Source organism: Helicoverpa zea, chromosome 3, assembly GCF_022581195.2.
Source record: "Helicoverpa zea isolate HzStark_Cry1AcR chromosome 3, ilHelZeax1.1, whole genome shotgun sequence".
NCBI lineage: Eukaryota > Metazoa > Arthropoda > Insecta > Lepidoptera > Noctuidae > Helicoverpa > Helicoverpa zea.
Genome location: NC_061454.1, coordinates 6,158,615 through 6,179,585, shown reverse-complemented (window position 1 = coordinate 6,179,585; position 20,971 = coordinate 6,158,615). Strand labels below are relative to the sequence as shown.

General features: G+C 38.6%; 4 protein-coding genes across 4 annotated transcripts; 1 reads left to right on the top strand and 3 right to left on the bottom strand.

The window, feature by feature from the left end:
* Positions 1-2,915: 2,915 nt before the first annotated feature.
* On the top strand, positions 2,916-12,072 carry LOC124645909 (dolichyldiphosphatase 1-like). The gene is made up of 6 exons (XM_047185889.1): positions 2,916-3,343; positions 3,421-3,539; positions 3,617-3,717; positions 10,868-11,046; positions 11,355-11,582; positions 11,801-12,072. The coding sequence occupies exons 2-6, from the start codon at positions 3,443-3,445 to the stop codon at positions 11,931-11,933; spliced, it is 738 nt and encodes a 245-aa protein (XP_047041845.1). The 5' UTR covers positions 2,916-3,343; positions 3,421-3,442; the 3' UTR covers positions 11,934-12,072.
* On the bottom strand, positions 7,645-10,305 carry LOC124645904. The gene is made up of 2 exons (XM_047185881.1): positions 7,953-10,305; positions 7,645-7,855 (listed from the first exon to the last, which is right to left on the bottom strand). Exon 1 carries the CDS (start codon positions 9,821-9,823, stop codon positions 8,096-8,098), a length of 1,728 nt encoding a protein of 575 aa, XP_047041837.1. The 5' UTR covers positions 9,824-10,305; the 3' UTR covers positions 7,645-7,855; positions 7,953-8,095.
* Positions 12,073-16,570: 4,498 nt separating the features above from the next.
* Positions 16,571-18,748, bottom strand: LOC124645915. Its single transcript, XM_047185894.1, has 5 exons — positions 18,664-18,748; positions 18,229-18,390; positions 17,943-18,143; positions 17,033-17,102; positions 16,571-16,903 (listed from the first exon to the last, which is right to left on the bottom strand). Exons 1-5 carry the CDS (start codon positions 18,736-18,738, stop codon positions 16,743-16,745), a joined length of 669 nt encoding a protein of 222 aa, XP_047041850.1. The 5' UTR covers positions 18,739-18,748; the 3' UTR covers positions 16,571-16,742.
* A 102-nt stretch (positions 18,749-18,850) lies between these two features.
* LOC124645913 (protein Dr1) lies at positions 18,851-19,929 on the bottom strand. Its single transcript, XM_047185892.1, has 3 exons — positions 19,541-19,929; positions 19,290-19,453; positions 18,851-19,148 (listed from the first exon to the last, which is right to left on the bottom strand). Exons 1-3 carry the CDS (start codon positions 19,779-19,781, stop codon positions 18,999-19,001), a joined length of 555 nt encoding a protein of 184 aa, XP_047041848.1. The 5' UTR covers positions 19,782-19,929; the 3' UTR covers positions 18,851-18,998.
* Positions 19,930-20,971: the final 1,042 nt, after the last annotated feature.

The following is a 20,971-nucleotide window of genomic DNA, read 5'->3' as shown; positions in this document are numbered from 1 at the left end:
TAAAATTAATTTGGATGATAATAATATGCAAGAAAAAACACTGTTAATGAAAGAAAATGGCACTGCCTTAGAATGGCATCAAAGACTTGGACATCCAGGAAAGAAAATACTAGATATATTACCAGATGTGGCAGATGGAATAAAAATAAATGGATTAAGGCAAATAGACGAATGTGAAATCTGTACACAAGCTAAACAAACAAGACTTCCATTTAACACAGTAAGAAACAGAGCCAGTAGACCACTTCAATTATTACATACTGATGTATGTGGACCGTTCGAAAACAAAACGTATGATGGCTATAGTTATGTTTTAACCGTCATGGATGATTATACTCATTTTACAAAAATATACTTGCTTAAATATAAAAATGAAGTTAAAGAAAATTTAAAACATTATATAGAAGAAACAGAAAGAGAGAGAACAGAAAAGGTATCTACCATAAGATGCGATAATGGAGGTGAATACACAAGCAATGATTTTAAAAAATGGTGTACTGAAAAGGGAATAAAACTAGATTATACAGTACCATACTCACCACAACTAAATGGTAAAGCAGAAAGACTAAATCGAACATTATTAGATAAAACCAGAGCATTACTATTTGATTCAGGGTTAGATAAAGAAATGTGGGGTGAAGCTGTATACTGTTCTACTTATATTATAAATAGATTACCAAGTGAATCTTTGAAGAATAAGACACCTTATGAGATGTGGCATGGTAAAAGGCCTAATATATCTAATATATGCAAGTTTGGTTCAATAGTATATGCTAAACAATTACATTCGAATATTAAGAAACTAGATCCAAGAAGCAAAAAGTTAATCATGATTGGATATACTAATAATGGATATAGATTGTGGAATAAAGAAGAAAGAAGAATTGAAATAGCAAGGGATATTGTTATAATTAATAATAATAAGAAAATTGGAGAAAAATATGAAGAAACAGGAAGTTCGGTGATAACAGAAATAATACCAGGTAATAATGAAGAAGAAATAAATCAAGAAGAAGAAAGTGATGACAGTTATTATGAAATAGAAGAGTTAGAACAACAAAGTAATGTAATAGAAGATAACATCCCAGATATTATTGATGAAGTAGAAAATGATGAAAATAAAGAAAGTAATACTGCAGAGATAGAAACTATAGAAACTATAAATACAAAACGACAACGGAAAAAACCAGCTTACCTGCAAGATTATGTATTACTTACGTATGATGAAGTCATGAAGTCTGCTGAAAAGAATAATTGGGAGAAGGCCATAAATTCGGAGAAGGAATCATTGGAAAGTAACAATACATGGGAAATAGTTGATGTAGGAAGAGCAAAAGGACACAAGATATTGTCAAGTAAATGGGTATTTTGTATAAAAGAAAATGGTACTTACAAAGCAAGACTTGTAGCAAGAGGCTTCGAACAGCAAAGCATTGACTATCAAGAAATATATAGTCCAGTAGTAAGTCAATCAGCAATAAAATCATTAATAGCAATTGCTGCTTCAAAGGAATATGAAATGATAACTTTTGATGTGAAAACAGCATTTTTGTATGGCGAGTTAAAGGAAGACATATTTATGTATATTCCTGAAGGATATGAAAGACAGCCTAATAAAATTTGTCATTTAAAGAAAGGACTATATGGGCTAAAACAGGCACCAATGACATGGAATAAAAGATTTACAGAAACTTTAAGGAAACTTGGACTGAGAGCTTCAAAGTCGGATCAGTGTGTGTTTTTTAATGAAGACAAAACTATAATATTGGCTATATATGTTGATGACGGTTTGGCCATATCAAAAGACAAGGAAAAGTTATTACAGATCTTGCATCAATTGGAAAAAGAATTTATCTTAAAAACATATGAACAACCTCAAAACTATATAGGTTTTGAAATAAAAAGATCAGAACAAGGCATCTTGTTGCATCAGCAGAATTATACAGAAAAATTACTTAGAAAATATAATATGTATGATTCCAAAGCTGCAGATACTCCATGCATTGTGGGAAAGGAAAATGAATCTAAGGTGGCTACGTCAAATTTTCCATACAGAGAACTAGTTGGTGGATTATTGTATTTGTCAACCAGGTCAAGACCAGATATCAGTCAAGCTGTGAATGAAGCAAGTAAAAAGGTAGAAAATCCATCAAGGCAAGACATATTAGCAGTAAAGAAGGTGTTGAAGTACTTGAATGGAACGAGAGATAAAGGGATTTTGTATAATGCTGGGAAAGATATTACAAGATTGCATGCATATTGTGACTCAGATTATGCAGGTTGTACAGAGACCAGACGAAGTACAACAGGGTTCATAATAATGTTGGCAGGTGGACCTATAGCTTGGTGCTCCAAAAGACAGCCGATAGTAAGTCTATCGTCAACTGAAGCGGAATATATAGCAGCAGCAGATTGCGTTAAAGAGTGTTTATACTTAAAGACTTTTATAAGTGAATTAATTGGTAGCAGTATTAAGATTAGTTTGAATATTGATAACCAGAGTGCTATCCAATTGATTAAAACAGGTTCATTCAGCAAGAGATCTAAACATATAGATGTGAGATTTTATTTTATACACGAAAATTATAAGAAAGGATATTTAGATGTTATATATTGTCCTACAAATTATCAGATAGCGGATATGTTGACGAAACCACTATATAAAGAAAAATTTAAATTTCATTGCGATAAAGTTGTTGTGTAAATTGAGAGTTATAATTAGAAGTGTTTAAGTTAATGTTTTGAAAACTTGTTTAAGTTAATGTTTTGAAAACTGATGTGTTTCTGAAGTAATTATAAGGTATTTTTAATTTATGTTCATATATTAAAAATAGGAGAAGGTGTTAGGAATTTATAGTCTATGACATTTAAAAAATGTAGGGTTGTTAGTCTATGAAAAAAGAATGACTGTGGTGTGAATTGTCATGATGTAAAAACTAGTGAGAACAATGTTATAATTCCTAACAAAATGTGATTGTATTTCTTTAACTATTAATAAAGGCTTTCAAGAATACCAGAAGTTTGAATACCTACAATAGGCCTTAGGGAACATCTGTATCCATGACATTACACCAAGACGCTTGTAGATTGAGCTTTCAAAATGTGTTGTAAAATGTGATTACTGTATAGTTACGACAGCACATTTGTCGTGCAAATTGCTAATGCTTGTTGGTTGTAGCTTGGAATCCAGTATAATCCAGCCCCTGAATATTCTTGGCATTTTACACATTGGCAACACACGGTTACTGTCATCGGTTTGATTGATTGTTGCGAGTGCGAGATACTTGTCAAAAAACTTGTTTCGTGTCGTGCAATGCTATCGGCCGTGTTGTGGTTAAACTGAGTTTGTATCCCAGAATTTAATATTTATCTTCAGTATATTATAAAACTGGTGTTGGCAATAGCATGATACTTTTGTAGTGTTCTAGCAAATGAAGCGAAAATGGAGGAAGAGGCCATGTCTATGAGTGATGTTTTGCATAATAACGGTGATATCGAATGGCAACCACTAGCTCTTACTTTAGTTGAGTATCCAAAGGGTAAGTGAATATGATTGATTCTGTATCTTATAGGTATTATATACACTAGTTTTGATAACACATTTCTATGTTTGCAGGAGACTGGCTTGGAAAGTTCTTCGCACTTATTAGCCTGTCCCCATTTGGTATTGGTGCTGGGTTTGTTGCCCTTATTTTGTTTCGTCGTGATCTTCACACTGTAAGTAATGTAGTTATATTAATTCAAAATGTTTACTTTCATGCCTTGAGTCCTGTCTGGTATCCTGATTAGGGTTATAGTCTCAATTTATTTATTTATCAAATATCTGCTAGGTTTTGTATGCCAAGTGTATTCAAGATTTTACAGTTTCAACAAATAATGAGTTACCTGACTTTCCCCTAAGCAACATATTACGTAGAACATTAGCAGCAAATAAAAAGTAAGTAAGTGGTACTTAAAACATGTATAATTATAGTTCGGCCATTCAGAGAATGCGTTCCTGACACGTCGCGATTGAACTGACGACGTAACTTTGCAATGGCGTTGCAGTTACGATAAAAATATTTTTGCTGGTTGTTTACCGTTTTAACAATTGAGGAGCATTAAAACAACATTATTATATCAATAATCAATGAATGTTATAATTTTGTGCCAAACTGAATGTCAAATGACTTGGTAAACAATATTTTTCTAAATCTATACTGCGCTATTACAAGGTTATGTCAGCGGTTTATATTTTGTAGTGCTGTGCTAAAAATAACAGGCAAGTATCGTAATCTGTTCTTATACAGTTATAATATAAAATAATACGTTTTGATTTTCTTTTTAAGAATTGGAAAATAATGGACTATAAGACTTAATTATAACTTTTATGAAAAATAAAAATAAAACTATGACCAAACCGCATTTTTATACTTTAGATTTAGATTAGATTACTCGGGCTGGTTTCCGCAACTCCACGACAAAGCGCGTATTTTGCGTGTGAGGGTGATAATGGGTGTTTATTCACTCGATCCACCCCAACTCCTCGAGAAAAGCCAGCAGAGGTTTAATTCTGCTGACTATCTCTTGGATAGTACCTGGGTTACCGAAGTACTTAGCCCTGTATATGGCGGTTTCAGGGCAGTCTAGTAGCACGTGTGCCGCTGTTTCTTCTTCCCCCATGCAGGCTCTGCATAAGGGACTGTCTGTAACTCCTATAACATAGAGGTGTTTATTGAAGGAGCCGTGTCCAGTTAGAACTGCCGTAAACTTACGTAAATTCTGCTTTGATAGGCCCATCAGCTGTTTAGTGAGGCGATCGTTGATGGTCGGGAGGGCCATCTTCGCCTGCCTGCACGCGCTGTGGTTAGTCCAGAGGTGGTTGTGTTTGTGCCTAGTACGCTGTCTTACCAGTGTTCGTAGGTGGCCGAAGGGGAGTGGCAGTATGGGTTCTGGTCCTACTGCTGTTTGGTCTGATCCCCTTCTCGCCAGCTCATCCGCTGCATCGTTGCCTCGGGAGCCACTGTGTCCTTTTATCCATTGAATGGTTATGTTATTTAAACTGCCTACCTTGTTTAACCGTTGGTGGCACTCGTGTATAAGGCCGGAGTTTGCGCAGTGTTTGCTTAGGGCCTGTATTACTGCCATGCTATCTGAGAGTATTCGGATAGAGTGACCGGTTACTTCCCGCTTTATGACTGCTTCGGCCGCTAGGGAGATGCCTATACATTCAGCTTGGAATACTGTATTATGTACTCCTAGGGGTGTGAATATGTGTATGTTTAGGTCTTCTGAGAAGATGCCTGAACCTGTGCCGGTGCTTGTTTTGGATCCGTCGGTGAAAATTCTTAGTTCTTTGGGATTATGTCCCTCGTAACGATGATCCTCAAAAAGTTGGATCCTGTATTTCTTATCGAATATAAAGACTTTGGGTATGCGGTCGTTTATAGCCTGCATAATGGGAAAGTCTGCATAAAGATTGTTTAGTATAGTTGTGTGTTTTGTAGGCAACTTGCTCCAGAGATTAAGGGTTTTGAGTCTTAGAGCCGTCATTGCTGCTTCTTGCTGTGCAAAGAGGTTCAGCGGCGGCAGACCTAGCATGGCTTCCAACGCTGCCGTTGGTGTTGTCCTCATGCCACCTGTGGCTGCCATGCAGGCTTGTCTTTGGACTCGCGCCAGTTTATTTGCGACTGTAGTTTGGTCAGTTTTGGGCCACCAGACTAAGGCGCCGTAAGTGATCATGGGGCGGATCACTGTTTTGTATAGCCATAGTATTATCTTAGGGGATAAGCCCCATTTCTTCCCTATCATTTTCTTACATTGCCAAAAGGTAATGCTGGCTCTGTTTACTTTATTGTCTATATGATTACTCCATTTCAGCTTACTGTCCAGAGTGACGCCAAGGTATTTGACTTCGTTGGATAGTTTGAGTTCTGTATTGAAGAGTTTAGGTAGTTTGTACGGTCCCAACGTTCGTTTGTTTGTGAACATGACTAACTCAGTCTTGGTGGGGTTTACTGAAAGGTCAAATTCCCTGCACCACTGTTCTACGATTCGTAGGGCCTGTTGAGTAAGGTTGCAGATAGTGTCAGTTACCTTGCCTGAGATGAGGATGGCAAGGTCATCCGCATAACCTATTGTGTAGTCGTGGTTTGCGTTTAGTTTTGTGATGAGATCATTAATCACTAGATTCCACAGGAGCGGGGACAGTACCCCTCCCTGTGGACATCCTCTGGCTATTAGTGCTGATTTGTCATCATCTTCAAAGCGTACCACGCGTTTGCTGAGCATGTTTGTGATCCAATCAGTTAGCATCGGGTTAACTCTGTGTCTGAGTAAGCTCGTTGTTATGCTAACGAAGTTTGTTTTATCAAAGGCTCCCTCAATGTCTATAAAGGTGCCAAGGCAGATGCCTTTTTGTTCTATTGCCTCCTCTATCCGGCTTACTACCAGATGAAGCGCTGATTCTGTTGATTTCCCCGAGCTATATGCGTGCTGATTCGGATGCAGGGGGTTGTTTCTTAGCGCACCGTCCCTCAGCTCTCGCTCACATAACCTTTCCAGGGTTTTTAGAGCAAAGGATGTCAGGCTGATTGGTCTGTAAGATTTTGCGCTTGTGTAGTCTCCTTTACCTGGCTTTGGGATAAAGACTACTTTGACCTCCCTCCATTTTTTGGGGACATATCGAAAAGCCAGGCATGCTCTCATTAGTCTTAATAGTCTATATGAGATGTATGGTCCTCCCCATTGCAGGAGCGCTGGGAAGATTCCGTCCGGACCTGCTGCTTTGTATGGGTGGAAGCTTTGAATTGCCCAATGGAGTTTTTCCATTGTGACGATTTTTTGTGCGTATGACCAATCTTCTTCAGTTGGTGTTTGTGTTACCTCATGCCATTCTACATTTTGCGTGAAAACGCATCCTGGGAAGTGGGTCTCAATTAGGACGCGCTTCGTTTCTTCCGGCGATGTGGTATGTGTGTTGTCTGGTTTTCGGAGAGTGCCCAGACCAGGTGTGTTTTGTTGTGCTAGGATTTTCCTTACCCTGTTTGCTTGTTGACAGGACTCGATGTTACCACAGAACTTGCGCCATCCCCTGGTACTTCGGAATCTGATGCATTTCTTGTACCTTGATTTGGCCGCCTTATAGTCGTCCCAATCCTCGTCGGCACATGTATTCATTGCTCTGTTTAGAGTTTTTCTCACTTGTTTACGCCTGCGTTCTAGTTCCGCACCCCACCATGGTTGTTTCCCTGGTGTTTTCTGGTATGCAGTTTCGGGGCAGGCTGTTTGATAGCTGTCTATCATTGACTGTGTGAGGTAGCTTACCTGTTCGTCAATTTGTTCTGTGTCCACGTAATTTGTAGGGTCCCCGAGTTGCGCAAGTTTGGTGCTGAGCGTACGGGTGTACGTCGCGCGGTCCGTATTGCGTGGGTTCCGTTTCGGTGGTGTTTCTTGTATACAGACCTGTAGGTCAAAGCGGATCCATCTGTGGTCTGAGCAAGATGCCTCCTTAGAGACATGCCATCCTGTGATTAGCTCCGCTACGCTCTCTGATGCGAGAGTCAGGTCTATAATTGTTTGACTTCGTCTAGTGACGAAAGTTGGTTCTGATCCAGTGTTTATTAGTGATAGGTTGGTTGTGAATAAGTAATCAAATAAGGTCTTACCCCTATCGTTGTGTGTATCCATTCCCCACAAAGGGTGGTGTGCGTTGGAGTCAGTACCGATAATCACTTCCTTCCCTTCTCTCTCGCAGTGATTCACCAGGCGGGCGAGGTCGTAGGGAGGAGGCTCCTCTGCTTCGGGCATGTATACCGAGGCGAGGGTGATCTCCATGTTTAAAGCAGGTTGCTGTATTGAGATGGCAGATTGGTCTCTGCAACAGAAATCTGATAAAAACTGTGTTTTTATGTTTTTTGTTGTATAGATGCACGCCCTGGGATGGTCGTGATGTATGTCTACGTGAATCTTACCTCCAAGATTGGAGAGTCCTCTGATTTGGCCGGCCCTGACCCACGGCTCCTGGATTAGGGCAATGGCCGTGTGTTGAACCTCCAACCATTTGCGCAGCTGAGCCGTCGCGGTTTGGCTGTGGTGGAGGTTTGCTTGGAGGATTTTAATTGTCGACGAAGAAGGGGACGCCATCGCAGATTGCGCCCTCCTCGTCTCCTCCAAGCTGTAGCCCGGCCAGCAGGTCCCCGGACTCGACTTCGTCCCCCTCCAGGTCTGAACCCGTCAGAAGGGCTTCTTCCGGGTCGTCGTCCTGTGAGGGGACGGTTGCGGGTACGGGCACCGCAGGGCCCTCGGTGGGGCCAGCGCCCTCGCTGGTCGTGGTACTTGTGCCAGGCTGTTTCTGGATGGTGAAAGTGGCGGGGTCCCATCCCGGCGGAGTATCGGCAAACTTGCCGTTGTGACCCTGGAATTTCACGTACACCGCACCCAGCCCGAAGGCGAGGCGGCGCCCGGACTTCATCAGGGTCGCGATTTGTTCCTCCGGGATTCCCACCACCACAAAGCTGGCGCCTTGCTGCTTCTCCTGTCTTTGGAGCACCCACCTGTCGACCGCGATCTGCGGGTTCTGGTATGCCAGAATCCGCCCGATGTCTCGCGAGTCGGTGATGGCCCCCTGTTCATTAGGGATCAGGATGCCACACCTGATCCTTCGTGTAATTTCCGACTGGCTCTTGATGATCAGCTGGTGGCCGGTTGAAAGGGCCAAGTCGGCGATGGTTTTTTGAAGCCATGTCAAAGTGTGGTCGTTGGAGCACCACAGCTTCAGGACGCCTTCTGTGTAAACCGGCTTACCACTAAAAGCTGGCCCCGGTTGTTTGTTGTTCGGGGACCATGCCTCCTTTAGGATGGTCTTCTGTATCCCCGTCAGTATCGTGTCCGCTACGTCCTTTGTTAGGATCCCGGTGTGGCCGCATGTAACTGCGATGCACAGGGACTCCTTGGTTGCTTGAGCGTAGCTTACCCGAGGAGTGGCCCGCTTGGACGGGTCCAGGCACTGTCGTTTGCGCTTCCCACGGGGCGAAAGTGTCTCGTTCAGAGCGCGTTTGGCAGCTGTCTGTACCTCACCTGCAGGGCTTATTGTTTCGTCCCCTTCCTTCACCGGCCTGCCGGCCCCCGCGCCCGGCGGACGACCACTCGGTCCAGGTCGGCTTTCGCCTGCCTGGGCCTGTGTACGCCCACCGGCACAGAAGCATGGCTGGCCGGAGGTTGGGGCAGCGGGTAGAGCTGGTGTGTCGGGCGCGGCGTTCGCGTTCATGCGCGCTCGCCTGCGCTGGCGTGGGTTGATCTTCCTCTTCTTGGAGCTCACGCCATGTTGGTTTTGGTTAGGGCGTTGGGGTTGTGGAGTTTGTTTCCCCTTGCCCTTGCGTTTTTGCACCTGCCATGCGGAGGAGAAGTAGTCCTCAGTCCGGGTTACCGTATCCGCGTTGACGGAGGCAGATGGCCCGGAGGTGCCGGCATGTGGAGCAATTTGCTCGGTGTGCTGTGTTATGTGAGGACCGCCGAGGGGGTGAGCCGCCGACGGAACCGTCACGGGGGTGCTTGGGTCGGTACTGGTTTTACCCGTACCTATAACCCTCGCCCTGTTTGTGGAGTCGGTACCAGCTTTACCTGGTCCCTTCCTCCTGCTTTGACGTTTGGTCTTCGGCACGGTTCTCGCCATGCCTGGACCTTTGTCGCATTTGCCCACGGGGGCAGAATGCGCGGTGTTCGCGCAGGTCGTAGGAGTGTCGTCGGCTTTCGCTGACTCCACCCTTACGCCGGTAAAATTTATTTTATTGTTATCCATATTTTTGATTATTTTAGTTTCATCTACCGAGCTCCCACCCTCCATGGAGCCCGCAACTGGGAGCGCCCTACTGAAGGTAGGCACGCTAGGACTACCCGGTAGATATAGGAACGCGAGGCTGGCTTACAGTGCGACATCGGGCACTCGATCAGGCTGGAGTCTGGAGCAGAAAGTCCCGACTTCCAACCTTCACTTGCACCGTCAGCATGACCTTCACCACCGCTACGGCCGCCCAAGGACGGCTTTCGCGGACCCCACGTCCCTCGCCTGTGGCCCTCTGACGGGACACGATTGGCCATTTCCCTAACCCATGGCTCTAAGGTAGGGCAACCGTTTCGCGTGAAATCCAGACCAAAGGGGGCGTGTTGCCGCACGGACGCATTACCGCCAGCGCCGCTTGGCTCAACCCCCCAGGATTCCTTCATCCCCACTTACGGCGCTCGACTGCGCAGGTCCTAGCGCAGGTGACTGTTTACTCCTACCCGCCATCATCAGAGAATAAGTGATGGACGGGCCCGCAACCACTTAGTCACCATTTTTATACTTAGATTAAAAATGGTAACCCCAAATGGCGTTATGGGCCGCCATTTTGTGACGCTAAAACAGTCGTCCGTTGTCGTTTCGTGCGCATAGACCACGTTTTTCAAGTGTTTTCGATCTGTTTTTATTTGATTACCCGGCTTTTGTTAGACCGAGATATCAGGATTGATTCTGTTATTGATAATAATATAATTATACATGTAGGCGAAGATGATGATGAAGACACCACCTCCTCAAGCAAATCGGAGTCTGATTAATATTCTGTTCGCACATTCAATTCAATGTACTTGTAACAAAGAATAAATAAAACAATTTTATTATATGAATATTACCTTTTTTTGGTTTCCACTTAAATAACTAAAATATAAAACAAATGATTCCGCCAATTTAAAACGAAAATAATCTTAAAATAATGCGGCGGTTCATTTTGAAGGAACGGTAACGAACTCAGTGTTATGTTGTGCCCATCACTAGTCGTGACTAACTGATAGGTGTCAGGAACGCATTCTCTGAACGGCCGAAGTATACCCATACATATTTTTTTTTCAGATAACATTTTTTACTGGCACATTGGTGAATGAAGTGTTGAATATAATACTGAAACACATAGTATGTGAAGCCAGGCCCTTGTCAAGGGGACATCTATACAATGAATATGGAATGCCATCATCACATGCTCAATTTATATGGTTCTTTAGTATTTATGTTCTATATTTTGTATTAATCAGGTGAGTTGAACTGTTTTTTTTTTATTAAAAGGCAAGAAAGGCTTTAGATGTAAAAATAACCCTGCATTGGAAATACCTAAAATAATAGCAGATTGAAAATGGAAACTGCAAATCTAATCTTCTTGTTTTATGAGTTTAAATAAATACTCTGCAAGCCTTAAAAAAAGCCATTAAAAAAAGCCATTTTTAACATATTTTTTTTTAATATGATCAAATAATATTGCATACATACTTTCAATTGCCTATAAAATGTTACATACCTTTTGTTTTATACCCAAGGCTGACCCAACACATGTTTTAATTTTCAGATTACACCATATAAATAATAATAGTATAATATCAGCATTATGGAGGGTGATAATAGTAGGCGGCTGTATGTTCCTAGCGTTGCTAGTAAGCATTGCTAGGGTATACTTACATTATCACACTACATCCCAAGTTGTAGTCGGTGGAATAGTTGGATTTATTTTTGCAACGCTATGGTTTGCAATAGTTCACAGAGTTTTCACACCATTGTTTCCACAGCTAGTATCATTGTAAGTGTATTTTTTTATATAATCATCAACATATAGTATAACAGCACTTATTTAAGCTGCTTTTGAATTTGTATTTTTTTAATAGTAACTGATATTGCTACAAAAATACTTCAAAAGTTTAAGTGTTATTTCACACTGTATTTGTTATTGCATGTAAGTCATTGTCATCATCTAATAAAATTATTGGTATATAAAAATATGCTATAATGAATTTTCAGAAAACTATGTGAAATGTTGATGATAAGAGATACAACGCTCATACCCAATGTACTGTGGTTCGAGTACACGACGTCGCGGCAGGAGGCGCGAGCGCGCGGCCGCAAGATGGCAGCTCTGAAGCCGACGCAATGACGGTGCGCGTGCGCGCGCGGCTCGGGCGCCGCAGTGCGGCCGCGCGCGTGACGCCTGGCGGCCGCCGCGGCGCTCGCGCTGCTCGGTGGCGTGCTCCTCACTAAATCTGATCCTGCTCGCTCCCTCCTCCCCTAACTATGGACGTCTTCACTTCATGCATAACATCTCAGTCGGCAGAAAAATCATTCTCAAGAGGAATTTGGTGAATACTAGCTTACATAATACAGTTATTTAATAATGTTGTAATCTTAATGATGCAATAATAATTGATTTTAATGTTATATAATAGTGTAATAGATAATGTGTAGGGTTATTTTATGTTGATTTTAATTTGAGGTGTATTGTACATTTTGGAATCTGTAGTATTGACGTAAAATTACATGGGATACTTCTACATGATTGTGCTTGTGGTAGTGTTGATGTGTCAGAACTAGTGTAGTCTTTATTTTATAGTTCTTCTTGAGATTTTGGTTTGATCCATTAGCTGTCTACTACACTCTCCTTATCAGACAAAATGTTACCTACTTATGGCAGCTTAAAACTGGCTAGAATCCAAAGTTCAGTCACATCAACAATAACATGTTTAGACATACATTGAGCCAAGTGTTGTTACATTAAAAGTAATCAGTTATAGCAAATTATAAAAAATGATTACATTAGGAAGAGTATTAAATAATGATACAAAAACCTTCTCACGGTTTCACACGGTTGTGTTAAAATGTAGGTATATTTGTATAATCACTAAAAATGTAGTAAAGATAAGCCTTTCAATACTTATTAAATTTGTATTTTTGAATATTGTAATAATCATGCTTCTAAAGATACAAAATTCAACAAATTTTCATTAGTGCCTACATAGACCATGGACTCGCGAGATTAACATAGTACAATGGATATAAAAACTTTTGTACTGAGTTGACCTTTATGAATGTTGTAAGTTACTTATACTTCGGCCGTTCAGAGAATGCGTTCCTGACACCTATCAGTTAGTCACGACTAGTGATGGGCACAACATAACACTGAGTTCGTTACCGTTCCTTCAAAATGAACCGCCGCATTATTTTAAGATTATTTTCGTTTTAAATTGGCGGAATCATTTGTTTTATATTTTAGTTATTTAAGTGGAAACCAAAAAAAGGTAATATTCATATAATAAAATTGTTTTATTTATTCTTTGTTACAAGTACATTGAATTGAATGTGCGAACAGAATATTAATCAGACTCCGATTTGCTTGAGGAGGTGGTGTCTTCATCATCATCTTCGCCTACATGTATAATTATATTATTATCAATAACAGAATCAATCCTGATATCTCGGTCTAACAAAAGCCGGGTAATCAAATAAAAACAGATCGAAAACACTTGAAAAACGTGGTCTATGCGCACGAAACGACAACGGACGACTGTTTTAGCGTCACAGAATGGCGGCCCATAACGCCATTTGGGGTTACCATTTTTAATCTAAGTATAAAAATGCGGTTTGGTCATAGTTTTATTTTTATATTTCATAAACGTTATAATTAAGTCTTATAGTCCATTATTTTCCAATTCTTAAAAAGAAAATCAAAACGTATTATTTTATATTATAACTGTATAAGAACAGATTACGATACTTGCCTGTTATTTTTAGCACAGCACTACAAAATATAAACCGCTGACATAACCTTGTAATAGCGTAGTATAGATTTAGAAAAATATTGTTTACCAAGTTATTTGACACTCAGTTTGGCACAAAATTATAACATTCATTGATTATTGATATAATAATGTTGTTTTAATGCTCCTCAATTGTTAAAACGGTAAACAACCAGCAAAAATATTTTTATCGTAACTGCAACGCCATTGCAAAGTTACGTCGTCAGTTCAATCGCGACGTGTCAGGAACGCATTCTCTGAATGGCCGAACTATAATTTACTTATGGGTGAACTTCGCCCTCAAAATATTTTGATTATAGATTTATAAGAATATCATCAAAATCATAGAATCAAAGAAAGCCATGCTAGCTTGGTAATACAAGTGACAGATTTCCAGATCAAACACAGTAAATAATATACAAAATATATAGGCTTTAGCCAACATTCTATTATGCATTCAATCCATAGCACTTTATTGAATTGGCTGAAATTACTCGATTTTATATATCTAAATGTTTGTGGGTAAAGTAAATATTATGTATATTGCCTAAAATATTTCTATATTATATAACATAAATAATATAACATAAATAATATAATTATTATGAACAAGTTTGAATTTGAATATATAATTGTATAAACAAATTGACACTAGAGACAACCTGCAAAGGAATCCATAAGCATATTTAATCATTCGAATTGCTACTAAAGATCTATTTGAATAAAGTTGTAATTTTATAGGGATTTCTATAAAGCATACAAAAAAAAACTGACTATAAAGAATGTTTAATGATGCTACTTTTGTTGACATTACCATACCACTAAATGAATATCTCTTATAGAATAATAATAAACTACAAATTTTATGATTTTTGACAGTTGGTAGGTAATTATTATTACCTAAAAATTAGTGTACAGATGAGGCCCTAGCCTGAATCCTTTTTTAAAATATGTATTTGTTCTTTGTATAATTATATCGCGTTAATGGATGTATATTATAGAATCGACTTAGGTACACCTTGTTTACAATAAAAAGTTATACAAGATAACTAGTCTACCATCCTAAAACCACAAATGAAATTAATATTGCCTTAACAAAATACGCTTAAATAAATAAGTATAATGTTGCAGTCAACAGTGCCTGCTTGTATGCGCAAACATAAACCAATACTGCTCAATACAAACTGGTATTTATGTCATTAACTCATTATAGTTTTAAGATGTTAATACAGTACAGAGCTTTCTTGCAATACATAGTAGCAAGTGGTTTGTGGGTGGCATTATGAGTCCTCACTCATAGGCAATTAATTTCTCATGACAAAATAGACATTTTATAGATTTATTGTATTTTTGTAATGCAGTAGTGATTTATAATGTCGTAGTCATGATTAGAGCCTTTGGAATTATGAATGTAGCAGTGATAGTATAATAGACACTTATCGACAGCAAGTGCGTATCTGTGTATCATGAATCTGACTGAGGCTAGGATGCGAACGCTGGGGCGGCATGGCAACATCACGAATACGATAGATGTTCCATACACATGTTTAAATAATTATTTTAATATCAACTCTGATGAGATGAGCTTCGAAGCTAGTATGTGCGAAAGTTATTTTTATTTTAATTGATTTTGGATTTTATTTTGAAGAGGCTAACATCAGTATTAGGAGGTTTAACAAAACTCTGATACTTGAAAGTATTATATTACCCATTAAAAATATTTTTGAATTTTCATATATCTGCCAGAGTTATCGATGGCACATTATTTTATCTGATGTCGTCAGTGTCGCTTGAACGTGTCGTATCCCTAGATAAAGCGCCCAAGAGTTACAGTATAAGTGGAACGAAAATAGCTTTTTTAATATAGCATGCATAGACGGTAACTTTGTTCTAAATTATTAATTATTAAATAGCAATAGATTGTATAGCCTTATATACATAATACCAATATATTGACTTTGTACAAACAAGTAACTTAATCGTCATTTAACCGTATTGCTATATCCAATTGGACATCACATTTAAGGACTCCTTTTTCTAGTACAATGGCAAGTGGACAAAATGTAATTATTGTAATTCTTCATATATTGTTAAATTATCTTTAAAATTACACTTATTATGTAAATGACATTGTTAAACAAAACTAACAAATACCTATATAAATTATTTAAACAGGGCCTGATTACGTGAAGCTTTCGTGGTGGCGTGGTTATATGTTTGAATTTTATAATCATTCTAGGGTATGTCTCGAAAAGAATCGTTAAAGATTATATTATTCTAAAACAATAAAATGTAAATAGGAATGAAACTAGCAGGATCAGTATCTATCAGTATGTATGGATAAATATCTATGTATGTCTAGTATATTCTTAATAAATGTGTTTTGCTCATGTGTTCGTAGTGATAAGGATTATTTTTCTTTAATTATTGTACATGTTACTGATTTTTAAATATCTATGTATAATCTGATATGCAGCTACACATTTGCGATATAAAATGTTAATAGAATGTTTGACAGTAATCTCCTTATTTTTGTGATGTGATTGAAAACCCAGAATTGAAGTTGTTTGTTATTGCAATCTTTTTCTAGCATGCGGTTTCTGATTGTGTACTTATTATTACAAAGACTCACTGAAATGTGGTAAGGAACTTGAAAAAGATTTATAATGCTAAGGAGTGTCTTTGTATGTCTGTACTTAGTAAACCATAATAAATATGTGTGTATACTATTTATAGGATGAAAACACACTTTTCAGAATAAATAGAACCTTGTTTTGTTTACATAATAAATACACATATTTTCAGTTCTCAATGTTAATAAAGGTTCATAAACTGAAAGCGCGACACAACGTGGCCTTAAATCTCTGTGATGCAGATTTACCTACCATTTAAATGTACAAACTTCACTTGCGAATTTATGCTGAAGTGTGTTTTCATCACAATAAATGATGATTTAAACAACTTGTGTAACCTGAAAATTATTTTTAAATGAAACAATGTCTAATTATAGATTTGTATAATTATATATAGTTTCACAATATTGTTTTTTATATAAATCGTTGTATGATATTATTTTTCTTGCTTTACTTTTTACAATCTTCATTTCTGCAAAAAGTACGATGGTGAAAATCCAAGTATTATTCTAGCTAATGGTGAAAGCAACATAATTATCCTTACTTGATGAGGTACCTGCCGTTTATTACATCATGTGAGCTATATTCTTCTGGGGTTGATTGATTTGTGCTTCCAACGTGTTTCCTTTTCTTCTTAATTTTATTTTCATTCCATTCGACGTCAGCGATTTCACAGTCTGCTTCATAATCGCTTGATATACCTTTTTAAATAGTTATTTTGTAATAACAAACTTTGCAAATATTGTTATGTAAAGAGAAAGACGTAAAAATTGAGTGAATATTTTTTATTGTTTGTTGATATTACAGGTGAAATTGTTAAAATTACTTACAGTTGCTAAGTAGTCCAGAGTTTACAGAACAATATGAATTGCTGTTTTCAGTCAAACTTTCCATCCATTGCTGTAAACAACAATACATTATAGAATAAAATTGGTATTTTTATTTCACTTTATCCTAGAATGAAATCGAAAAGTATTCCTCCGCGGGTGTGGGTTTGATACCCGCTGGAACAGTTTTCATGCATTTTTATCATATAAATACGATAAATAAATATAATTTACTGCAACCGATTGCATCAGATTATGGCTACTACGTTACCTCAACAAGCCTTTATTTCGTCATCAGTTATTCATGTGTAAAATACGCAATTATAAAGTACACCAAACTTTATAAAAGTTAAATTTGGTTCATGTCTGATCTGGAATCGAACCCAAGTTCGTTCACCGGTTTGCCATCAATTACCTATTTACCGCGTGGTTGTCTAGTAACTGCATAGATAGTGTTCGATTTCCGGGTCGGGCCGAAATTGCTTTATTCATAAAGCCATAAAGTCTGGAAGTTCAGTCAGTCATTGGAATACCCATGCATTGGAGAACACCTTGTCAGTGCTGCACCGGATTTTTCTCCGGTCGTATCGGATTGCCGTCTCATCGGGCTATGCTTGTGCCTTATAATATTGATGTTGTGCGCAGCTGGCTGATCTTTAGAGAGAACAGCTGCCATGGTCGACAGTCAGCCTGGACGCCATCAACATTTAAAACATGAATGAGATATGGCACAATGGTACCTGTATACATAAAGTGACTAATAAATTATTGCTGTGCGTCTGATCTACAGTTGATAGATAGGTACCACGGTCGGAGTATCGGGAACTAATTTGAACCTTTATAGGTATATAGGAAGAGCATAATCTACGTATCCACTGCCGCGCGTTGGTTCAGGTATCATAAAAATGACTACCTTATCAGGCGGAATCAAGCGGTCCGCTTTTTTCATAAAGGTAAAATTGGCTTTTTGACCAAGATCAACTAAATGCCTTGTTACTTCAGTCGTTGACATAGCCTTGGTTAGCATGCCCTGTAGTGTTTTAGGATCTTTGTCTAGTAATCCAGGAAACATTATAGCTAGTGGTTTCATTTGAGGCCCATCTTCACATTCTACCTAAAAATAACCAGTCATTATAAAACAAATTGAACCTGAGATGTCCTTTATAATCCTAAATTAATAAAGATTTGAAACTATTTACAAGTTGTAGCACTTCTTCCTCATCAGATACATTTGTAGAGGACCTTGCGGTGTCCGACTGAGACGTCTGCAATATGTCTACCCATTCTGAGTCTTTTGCCAACAATGCACATAAAGGTTGAGGTTGATGTTTTACAGTTTCAATTTGTCTGTTTCTTGGTGTCTGTAATTTAAAAGTAGTGTATTTAAACAATAGAACCTCTCCTTAACTTCATATTTCAGAAAAAATAAAAGATTTGCTAAAATAAACTTACATAAACTCAGTTTTGTATTTGTGGACAATGAGGTGATTTGACTCAATTATTAGCTCCATCCTGCCTAAATGGAATCTGCTGATTTCACACAGAGCCTTACCATGCACATTATGTTGGGTGTAATACCTTACAATCTTAAAATTCATATAAAAATAATGTAACATAGTCATGGTTATACTTACAGAAGTTCCTGGATTTGTGGTTGCAGAAGTATTTTGTTTAGGTCTTTTGTATTTCTTATTATAATCACTGCTCATTTTGTTGATACCATATTGTTAAATGTAAATTGGCTGTTTATAAACAAGCTGTAACTTATCTGACATAACAACAATCACAGGTTAGAAAGTGATTGGCAAGTAAAGAGTATAGTTTTGTTGGTGGATACATTTATTATCTGTATAATTACAACTTTAATACATGAAGGTAGTTCAATAGTGTCAATCGTTACTTAAATACCCATCATGTTATTGTTTTATTACCTTGTATGGAAAACTAATAAAAAACATGTGTATTACACCTAAGAGTAATCATCATCCTCCTCATCGTCAATTCTAGGTCCTGGGGGAGGTGGGACGTACGGCTGTGGCACTCCTTCAGCTCCCACTAGTCCCTGTTGCTGTAACAACAACCACTGTTGTTGTTCTTGTTTCGCTTGTTCTTCTCTTGCCTGGAAATTAGGAATACATCATAATCTACTTCAAGAAGTAAGGTATAACTCTAACTTTGAACTCTTAAATTGAACAGCCTGGGGCTCTAGGCAGCATAAACTTCTTGCAACCAAATGGTACCAAATGCTTTGAGTCCTTACCTTGGCAAAAAGTTCTTGTTGCTGTCTTAATAGTTCCTCCTCTGGTATTCCAAGATTTTCAAGTCGCGTGCTTTGCCTTCTTCTCTTAGCAGCTACAGCTTTACAATCTTTCAAAACAGCCTCTGCTTCAAGGGTATAGTCACTAAAACCTAGTCTGTCCAAAGCTGCAAGAAATTAATTTAAAGGCAATTACAATAATTCAGTCACTCTTTTCAGATTTAACTGACTACAAAAGTAATGAATTAAATTACCTGTCAAGACATGCTCCGCATTTATGGTTTTCTTATTGCTTTGATTGCAAACTTCGTTGGCCTCTGAACTCAGCAAATGTATGAACTCCGTACAGCAGTTCAAAATAAGTTCTCGTGACTCAAAAGCTACTCGCACGGAAGGGACCAATTCCTTTATCATTTTATTGATGCTTGCCCTAGGGAGAGTCAATTCGTCTTCCTCCGAAGGTGGTGGACATAGTTCTCTTTCAGGACTTCCCATTTTAAGCGTTGTTTTGATTTAATTAGTTAAACACTAAATACAAATACAATCGAACACTGCAACAAAATCGCTAATAAAAACTTATTTTTCACCACTACACCATTGATATTGTTTGTGAAATAAACACGAACAGAACACGAAATACAATAAATGTCATCCGTCATTAGCTGTCATCCATAGTTTTTTTTTAATTTGCTCTTAGGATAGGCTAAAGTCTTTTGACCATACTGCCTAGTCTTTCGTATTTTTGTCATCCATTTAGCGATGGGCTGAGTGATGATTTTTCTGTATCAATGACTGCGTGACAATGACAAAAAAATATCGATGACAGGAACAATGACAAAATCATCAATGATTTTTGTTTGAGCACATCACGGGCCACGGCACTTCAATTATGAGTAATGATTTAATGAATGAGTAGATGAAATGAAATGATCGCGGAACGGTGTAAAGGCTTAGTGACTTTATCATTTGTTATTTAGTAGTAGGCGTAAAAACTTGGTTGCGTAAATACCAACGCACCTTTCCTACAAGTAATATTCCAATCTTACCTTCATGCTTTGTCCAGGCTTAGGACTGGCAAAGACTAGCAAAATAATACTGGTACCTAATACTGGTACCTAGTACAACCTTTCGAGTCAAGTTCGCGCGCAAACTTAAACAACGAAGTGAAAGAATTGTTGCCGTTCCGTGCGCCCAGTCATACGATCGGGCAAGCCTCGCAACAGTCACACATAAGTGTCGCAACGTTGCGATTCGAACCGCCCGCCGCCGGGCCGCCGCTGCGCATTGCGATTGCGACCGAGCACACCCGAGCGGGGCCGAGCGAAACGGCCGAAAATCACCGAAGTTGGCATTCAATTCATTCATTGTCATTCGATTCGAGTAATGATTTAAAAGCATTGATGATTTTGTCGTTGTCATTGCATGATGAAATGATTTTAAAATATCGATGATTTTAACATGTGACATGATATCGGACTCATCTCTACATCCATTGTGTTAGCCTATAATAGATTATACAGTTAGTTCACGCATGTGGCGTTCGCGTTCCAGTGGGTTGTTTTCAATCCAAAATAATACTAAACCGCACTGTTCGTAGCTACATACACTATCACCGGTTGACATACTTGGCTACATTTTAACCAGGTACGGGAAGCGAAAATCGATCTCAGTGGCGTGCACTTGGA

Bases quoted from the DNA above. Each gene is read 5' to 3' on its own strand.
- LOC124645904 (XM_047185881.1), bottom strand. From the start codon at position 9,823: ATGGAGGGTGGGAGCTCGGTAGATGAAACTAAAATAATCAAAAATATG.
- LOC124645915 (XM_047185894.1), bottom strand. From the start codon at position 18,738: ATGAGCAGTGATTATAATAAGAAATACAAAAGACCTAAACAAAATACT. The intron at 17,103-17,942 runs GTAGTCATTTTT...TGTTGTTTACAG, and splicing joins GCTTGATTCCGCCTGATAAG to CAATGGATGGAAAGTTTGAC. The intron at 16,904-17,032 runs GTAAGTAATTTT...CTATTTAAAAAG, and splicing joins CTCTGGACTACTTAGCAACT to GTATATCAAGCGATTATGAA.
- LOC124645909 (XM_047185889.1), top strand. From the start codon at position 3,443: ATGGAGGAAGAGGCCATGTCTATGAGTGATGTTTTGCATAATAACGGT. The intron at 3,718-10,867 runs GTAAGTAATGTA...TTTTTTTTTCAG, and splicing joins TTCGTCGTGATCTTCACACT to ATAACATTTTTTACTGGCAC. The intron at 11,047-11,354 runs GTGAGTTGAACT...TTTAATTTTCAG, and splicing joins CTATATTTTGTATTAATCAG to ATTACACCATATAAATAATA.
- LOC124645913 (XM_047185892.1), bottom strand. From the start codon at position 19,781: ATGGGAAGTCCTGAAAGAGAACTATGTCCACCACCTTCGGAGGAAGAC. The intron at 19,454-19,540 runs GTAATTTAATTC...AATTTCTTGCAG, and splicing joins TGCGGAGCATGTCTTGACAG to CTTTGGACAGACTAGGTTTT. The intron at 19,149-19,289 runs GTAAGGACTCAA...CCTAATTTCCAG, and splicing joins AACAAGAACTTTTTGCCAAG to GCAAGAGAAGAACAAGCGAA.